This window comes from Macrotis lagotis, chromosome 8, assembly GCF_037893015.1.
Source record: "Macrotis lagotis isolate mMagLag1 chromosome 8, bilby.v1.9.chrom.fasta, whole genome shotgun sequence".
Lineage (NCBI taxonomy): Eukaryota > Metazoa > Chordata > Mammalia > Peramelemorphia > Peramelidae > Macrotis > Macrotis lagotis.
Window position 1 is genome coordinate 107,670,795 of NC_133665.1, and position 8,084 is coordinate 107,678,878.

General features: G+C 52.0%; 1 protein-coding gene across 3 annotated transcripts in view; it reads right to left on the reverse strand.

Moving 5' to 3' along the window:
• CACNA2D2 (calcium voltage-gated channel auxiliary subunit alpha2delta 2) overlaps positions 1–4,574 on the reverse strand; it is a 417,883-nt gene extending 413,309 nt beyond the window's left edge. For all 3 annotated transcript variants that reach the window (XM_074198039.1, XM_074198038.1, XM_074198037.1), the window contains exon 1: positions 4,168–4,574. In XM_074198039.1, coding sequence (XP_074054140.1) covers positions 4,168–4,307 — 140 coding nt within the window. In that variant the 5' untranslated portion in view covers positions 4,308–4,574. The remainder of the gene's footprint in view (positions 1–4,167) is intronic.
• Between the last annotated feature and the right edge of the window lie 3,510 nt (positions 4,575–8,084).

Consider the following 8,084-nt stretch of genomic DNA (forward strand, 5'->3'; position numbering starts at 1 on the left):
ACCGAATGCTCCCAGATTTACCAGTAGCATTAAGCACCTGGCAATTTTGCATCCAGGCAACGGCCGAGACGAGCCATGCAGGCAAAAAAAAAAAAAAAACTGGTAAGAAAGAAAGAAAGAAAAAAGAAATAGGAAGAAGAATTGAGGATTATATTTTGGGCATGGCATAGGGACTGGCCAAAGTAGCTGGCATCCTGCTACCAACATGTGGTGGTCCTGGGGTGAGGCCATTTTGTTCTTTCTTGTCCCTTCTCCCAGGTGAAGGAGGAAGCTGTATTGTCTGATAAAGGTCTCCCTTGCCCCAACAGATGTCCTCCAATTAACCCTAACCAGAAGGAAACAAGGTCCTATGGAGGAAACATCCCTCCTCTCCCCCCAAGTAGCTGCTCATTAAAGGGACTATGTGATGGATCAGCCAGCTGTAGAAAGCTCCCACAAGGGAAGATGATCGGCCATCTCTACCCACTATCCCCCAAATCAACGACTAGATTCACCCTGTCTACCCCTTCCTGTGCAGGGAATACCACCTAAACAGCCTTCAAATCTCAAATGGAAACAAGCAACTTTGCCCGAGCCAAGCCCTACCTGATTCTGCATTGTATAGAAGCTGTGGGAGCCAGATAAGCAAAGGATGAGAAGGAAGAAAAGAGACAGAAAAGGGAGGAGACCAAAGACAGGGAGAGAAAAAGGAAGGAAAAGAGAAACAGAACGAAGAGAGGAAAATTGAGAAGGTGAGGGAAAAGAGAGAAGGAAACAAGATTTCAGAATCTACAGGTATCACAGCAGGACTCATATACAAAATTAGAATGATTGAAAATGGGAGGAGGAAAGTCAAAGTATGTTCTTCCAACTCCCCTATTCTTTCAAGGGGGTCAAGGAAACTCTAAATTAAAAAAAAAAAAGACCTTAAACAGTCCACGGTCTAATGAAAGAGTTGTGTCAAGTATCCACTAAACAGTCTGGTGACTCCTTCTGTGGACCCCCTTCTCAAAAAGTTTTTAAATGGATGAAATAAGACATATGTGATTACAGAAAAAATCAATTACATTAAAATAAAATTATAAAAATATTTTTAAAGCATCCATTCATGGACCCCAGTTTAAATACATCTGGTCTAGAGAGAATGCTTTATTATGGGGCAAGGAACATATATCAAAGGACAGCCCAGAAAAAAGCAACAAAGGTCTACATCCAAATCTCTTCTCCTCCATTAGGGTAAGTATAGGAAATCAAGGTGTCTGGAGATTTCAAGAAATTAAAAATAAATAAACAAAGTGTCCTAGATCCCAAACCACAGCCCTGACTGACATAATGGGGGAAAGCTCAAAGCAATTTGGCACTGATGTTGTTATCGAGGCAAGACTAAAGAGAACAGCCCTCTCTACCTGAAAGATGCACCGTCTCTATCAAGGTTCATTCCACCGAACCATCTAATTCTGGTGATTTATGGCCAAGGAAATTGACTGGGAAGTTTACCTCCTCCAGCCTGTCTGTTCCTCTCCTAGGAAATAATGCCTCTATCGGAGACTGTGTCATTATGAACCCAAGAGCCAAACACTAACAGATGTGAGCATAGCTTCTTTTGTAGTTTTCTGGAGGAAGGACTTCCTGCTTTGCTTACAGCCTGGCCCAAATTCTCATGGGGAGATGGTGTCATTATGTTAAGGCCTCTGACACCCACCCCCAACCCCCTGCAGGGTGACCCTCCAGTCTAACACTGCCGACACCATGGCCCCATCAAACTGGAAAGCCCTGTCTTCCAACTCTGAGTTTTCCACCCTTCAGCAAAAGCCGTTCTGTTCTCAAATCAAGACTGGCAGGGTTCAAGGAGGCCGCGAGCAGTGGGGAATTCTCTTTCCTTTTCTTCTTGGTGAGGACCAAAGATCAAATTGACACCTGTTTATCGAGGGGTGCTGGAGGAAGCACAGAATACAAGACATACTGAGTGTCTTAATCTATTGAGTCTCATTCTGCATTCTAGGACCTTTGTGACACCAACCTTATCTCTGCTCCCCCCACCCCCTTACCTTGATTCTCAGTGGCCCTCCAACTATGATTCGAAAGATACATTCATTCAACCTCCTCCTTACCCCACTCCATGAACCTAAACTGCACTGGGCAAGTGAATAGCTTTGAGATTTCTCTGAAGACTCATCTGCATGCCTGCCTGCTTCCCCATCCCCAGCACCGGTGAAACGCTGGTCCATCTGTACTGTCTCAGGGTCTAACACCAACCATTTTATGAAAACTTATGTATGCACAACCGTCGTCTGGGCACCACTGCAGGTTGCAGGGAGAAATCGAGCAAGCGAGAGACATCTATTTTAAACCTTGACTAGAAAAGCTAAGAACCTGGCTGGAAAAAAAAATAATAATTGTGCTTTGGCCTTAGCTCAGCTTTGTGAAAGAGAGAGAGAGAAAAATTACTTCAACAATTCCCTGCCTCCTGCCTATTTCAATTTTTAGTTTCAATCAGTTCTAATCATTTTAAATTAGAAGGCAAAAAAAAAAATCTATACCGCTGGAACTTTATCTTTTCCAATTAAAAAAAAGTAGCAATAAAGGTACTTGAACAAATACACTGGAATTTGTAAGCCTGCTAGCGATGAGATGAAGTACGTTATTCTGAGTATGATTTTAAGGACCTGTAACTGTCTGGAGGTTTTTTCCAGAAGGATGTTAATGTGCCCCTATCTCGGCAGAAAGAACCAATATAATTCTCACATTTCTCTCCTCCCTTGGAATCTACGCTTTCTCTTCTCTGGTTGCCCCTACCAGCAATCTATCCTCCTAGGGACAAACAAGGGGCAGATTTGAAAGGGCAGATGCTTTACTCATGGTCCGTGCTTAAAAGATCCTTTGCCGAGCTCCTGGTTAGGTTAAATGATTATGTGAGGGCTCCAGTATTCCTGTACCTTTCAAGAGTCCTTCCGACAGACAGGGACTGTCTCACCCACTGGGGTTTGTAGTCTGTTAGCCACGGGGGTGGGGGGAAGGGGGGGTATATGACTTTAAACATTCATGTCCCATACCTGACCACCAGATAAATTATCCACATTAAGCCTAATGGCCATTTTAAACTAATACCTTGCTCCCCAGACGATACTCATTTGTTAGTCTGCTTCAAAACCGCCTGGCTTTAGCCTCAATCTGGGGAACCAGACAGAAGTTAAAGTTGGAGCTGGGCTCCCAAGGATGGGGAGCCCTTTGGCCGACATCGCCCTTCGTGAGGGCTAAAGGGTCAGGCTAACTAGCGCCCACCTTTTATAACTAAGAACCTCTGGCTCCCACAGAAGGCATGAAAGAAAGAAAAAATTATTGGAAGCTGCGAATAAGGCCTCAGACACTTGACAGAGAAGGAGGTGGCCGTGCAAAGGGAGAAAGCTCCAGCCAAAATGTTTTTTCTCCCCACCAGCTCCCCAACTCATTCAGCATCCTTTTCTCAAAAAGAGAATGAAGAGCAGAAATCGGGAGGGGAGGGGAGGGGAGGGGGGCTTGATGAACCTGCAGATAAGCGGCAAGGTGTGACCAGGGATGGGGGGCAGAGATGAGGACCGACAGAGACTGTCTCTGGGGAGAGGGGACTGGAATGGCACGGGCAGGCTGTGGCCGCTGCTCCAACTCCGCCGGGCAGGCGCCGGAGGGCTGGAGCCGGGCCGAGGCTCCGCACCCCCGCTCCCCCTTCTCCCCGGCGCTGCCCCTGGACGGAGGGTCTCGGTCACTCGGGCCGAGCAGCGGTGGGTGGCTGCGTATCGGGGGGCGTGGGGGGCCGCGTCAGCTCGGGGCTGGGCTCCCCCCGGCCAGATAGAGGGGTGCGCTGCGCAGGGGGAAATAGAGCCGCCGGGGCTCGGCACCTCCGTCAACTTTGCCGCCCCTCCGGGCGGCCGAGGAGGCGGCTCCGCCGGGGCTCGGAAGCCCGGCCCCGCCGCCCGCCGCCCGCCGCCCGCCGCCCCGGGGCCCCTTCCCCTCCGTCCGCTCCGCTCCGTCCCCGCGGCGCAGCCCGCAGCCCCTCCTCCGACTCGGGAAAGTCGCGCAACCTGTCTGCGCCCACCCCCTCCCCGCCGGCCGGCCCGGCCCGGCCCGCTCCGCCCGGCCGCCCCGGCCCGCTCCGCCCGGCCGCCCCGGCCCGCTCCGCCCGGCCGCCCCGGCCGCGCCGCCGCCACTTACGTGTGCTGCTGCGGGAAGCTGTAGCCGCGGGCGCCGGGCGCCGGGAGGACGAGCAGCAGCAGCAGCAGCCGCGGCGGGAGCCGGAGCCGGAGCCGGGGCTGGAGGCGGCCGCCGCCGCAGGTCGGAGCCCGCACCGCCATGTTTCCATGAAGGGCCCCGCGCCCGGCGCAGCGGAGCGGAGCGGGGGCACCGCGGGGCCGGGGGCCGGGCCGCCCGCTCGGGCCTGGCCGCCTGCCCCAGGAAGGCGAGGCTCGGCGGGGCGGCGGGAGGGCGGCGGGGCCGGGCTCGGGCTTCCGCCGCGTCCGCCGGAGCCGACACACTGAGCGAATACCAACTGATACTTTGCTTCAAATCTGCAGCCGCCAAGCCGCCGCCCCCGCCCCCCGGCCTGGAGCCGCGCCAGCGCTCTGCCCGGCTCCAGAGCGCCTCCTTCCCGGGCTCGCGCGGCCTGACACCCCCCCCCCCCCCGGCCCGCTCCGCGCCACGAGCCGCCCGCGCGCGACAGCCGAGCCGCGCGCGCGCGGGGGCGGGGGCGGGGGCGCTGCGGCGCGCGCCCGGCCCCTGCGCGCCCCCTGGCCCGGCGCCGCCCGCTCCCCGGCCCCCCGCGCGCGCCGCCCTCCGGGCCCGGCACACGCGCGGCCGCCCGCGCCGTCCCCGCCGGCCGGCCGCAGGAAGACGGCCCCGGGCCCGCGCGGGGCCCCGACCCCCGGCGCCCCGAGGTCTCGGAACTCCGCCCAAGCGCAGCTCCCGTCCCGGGGGGCGCGGCAGGGAGCGGGCCGGGCCGAGACCCCGGGGCCCGGGGCCACCTGCCAAGGTCACGGGGCGGAGCAGCCCGAGGCGGGAGGCAACCCCCACGGGGGGCTCCGGGGGGCCACGAGGCTTTTCCGAGTGGCCAAACGGACACCAGGTGAGGCGGGGAGACAGGCAGACGGACGAGTCGGGGGCCCCGGCCTCGTCTAGCCCCCCGCTTCCAGCCCCCCTTCTGCCCTTAACACATCAGGCAAAGCCGTCTTCCCTCTCCCATTCCACAGTCTCCAAGGACTCCCTATTGCCTTTGGAATTCACTTGGACTGGGCAGGCGCTGAACCCTCTGCAATTCGGCTCCCACCGTGTCAGCAGCTTCCTCCTATGCCCTCCCCTGGGCAACTCTCAATCCCAGCCAAAATGGACTGCCAGCTGGGCGCCAAATTGGACCCCTTCACGTATGATTTTGTGACTTTGCACCAGCTAGGATACAGTCCCTTCCCATCTTTACTTCAGACCTTGTCCTCTCTCTCTCTCTCTCTCTCTCTCTCTCTCTCTCTCTCTCTCTCTCTCTCTCTCTCTCTCTCGTCTCCCTTTATCCATCTCTCTGCCTCTCTGTTTCTTTTGTTTCTCCTCTCCATCTCTCCTATTTCGGTTTCTCTGCCTCTCCATCCTGTCTCACAGTCTGCCGTCTGTGTGGGTATCTCTCTGTGTCACTCCCTTTGTTTCTCCCTCTGTCTCTGTCTCTGAGATCTGTCTCTCCCTCTGTCTTTATCTTATCCTATCTCTACTTCTTTTTGTTTCTCTCTGCCTCTCACATTACCTGTTTCTTCTGTCTCTCTGTCTGCCTCTGTTCTGTCTCATTCTTTATCTCTCTCACTTTGCCTCTGTTTCTTTTTCTGTCTTCTCTATCTCTCCCTGTCTTTGTTCTGTCTCTTTTCTCTATCTCTCTTTCTCTCATTCTGTCTGTTTCTTTTATCTCTCCTCTCTATCTCTCCCTCTGCCTCTGTCTCTATTCTGTCTATTCTTTCTCTATCTCTCTGTCCCATTTTGTCTGTTTATTTGTCTCCCCTCTCTCTCTCTCCCTCTCTGTCTTTTTTGCCTCTGTTTCTTTTGTCTCTCCTCTCTATCTCTCCCTCTATATTCCATCTATTCTTTCCTCTATCTCTCTGCCTCACTTTGTCTCTGTTTCTTTATCTCTCCCTCTGTCTTCATCTCTCTGTTTCTGGGGAACAACTTAGCCAGCAAAGGAGACCATAAAAAAACAATAACAGAAGTAGGAGGAGAAACAGGAAAGAGCAGTGTAAAGGAAGCCAAAAAAAAGACATTTAAAAGTGTCAAAAACCCAAAGTTGAGTCAAATGATTTCAGTTAAAGCCAAGGGAACTAATGAGCTGTTGGAGCAGCAGCAACATTGCTGCTTCCCCAATGGGATTTGATGCCAGAAAGCTTTCATCATGATATGTAGTGTCTCTTGTGGCCCTTCTCAGTGAAGCTTCATAGTTTCCCAATACTTCAGGTCTAAGAATCCTGTCCCTAACTCTGTGTCCAATCCCAAGACCTGAGTATTCAGAAGCCAGGCTCTTCCATGGATCCCTTGCACAGACTAAATCCCAGTAGGCCCTGTGATGAGGAAAGTCTCTAAGATTGCAATTGTGGGTGCCTAAGTCTCACAATTAGGGAGATTCCCAATGGGCTAGAAATGTTCTTCCCTGTTCAGCTCAATCTAGGGCTTCCTGAGGACAGGGCTTTAGATCTACCTCACTTCAGGACTCTCCAAAGGCAGCCTGGAAGGACCCCTAAACAGAGAGCTATGTGACCTCCATAGACCAGAGGGCTCCCTGAATATGGAGACTGCTTCTTTTCCCAGGGGGTGGCTCCATTAGGACAAGGCCTGTGTCTCCTCTTCATTTTTGATGGTTTCATGAGGATAGGACCCTGTCTTCCCTGAGGCCAGGGATAATGAATTTCCTCAAAGCAGGGAACTCCCTGAGGGAAGGGATAGTGTCTCTGCTTCAGACTAGAGGGTCTCTCAAGGATACCCAGGATCAGGCTTTGAGAAATGAGGGGACAAGAACCCTAGGTTGGAGTGAGCCAGAAAAACTCTCTCTTCATATGAGGCTTAGCAGGATTCACCTGCCACTATCTGCTGGACTTGGACCTCCTCAACTCTCACCCCACACATGGCTGCCCCTAAGCAAGGTGTGATGCTGTTAGTCTCCTCCCACAGTTCCTCACTCTGCAATAGATCCCAACAATGCCATCCACCAGTGAAAGAAAAAACAAGTTCTCCGCTTCCTGGGCTACTCCTAGAGTAATCAATGGTTGGGAGAATGAGCAAAAACTGACTACAAGTCTTAACTAATCCTAATCACTAACTCTGCCATTGACTTGCTATAGGGTCTTGGGAAAGTCATCTACAAGCTCATCATCTCAGTTCCTTATTTGTAAAATGAAATGAGATGATCCCTTCTAATTTATAGAAGTTAGGTGCTTTGGAAATAATTTAGAGTGCTTCATTTTAGAAAGGAACAGCTAGGTAGCTAGGTAGAGCAGTGGATACAGCACCAACCCTGGAGTAAGGAGGACCTGAGTTTAAAATCTTGCCTCAGACACTTGATACTTATTAGCTGTGTGGCCTTGGCCAAGTCACTTAACTCCACTGCCTTGCAAAAACCAAAAAGAAATGAAGTCAGAGTAAATGAAGAGACTTATCCAAGGTCATGGAGCAAGCTAGTAGCAAATCTGAGATTTGGATCCTCTAATTTTTTGGGGTTAGAATATAACAAAATTATTTCCCTCCTGGACCATAGTCTTCGGAATTCTTGTACAGAGAACATTTTCGATATAATCATAGCATAAATGATTTCAAGACCATCTAGTCTAATGTGCTTAAACTAAATATGAAAAACTGAAACTAAAGGCTATACAGGTATCAAGCAGCCGAGCCAAGATTTAAACTTAGATTCTTTGACTCAAAATCCAATTCTTCTTCCTCTTGAGTATTGAGAGGACTCTAAGAAGGAACCCCACTCCCCAGGGATCAATTAATAAATAGACATACCATTTATCGTGAAGTAGATGGCCTCCCAGTGGCCTGGCAGCCCAGGCTGATGTCCCAAACAGATTCCCAGAGGTTTTTTTTTTGCCTTCACAGGCCTAACAATGTTCCCA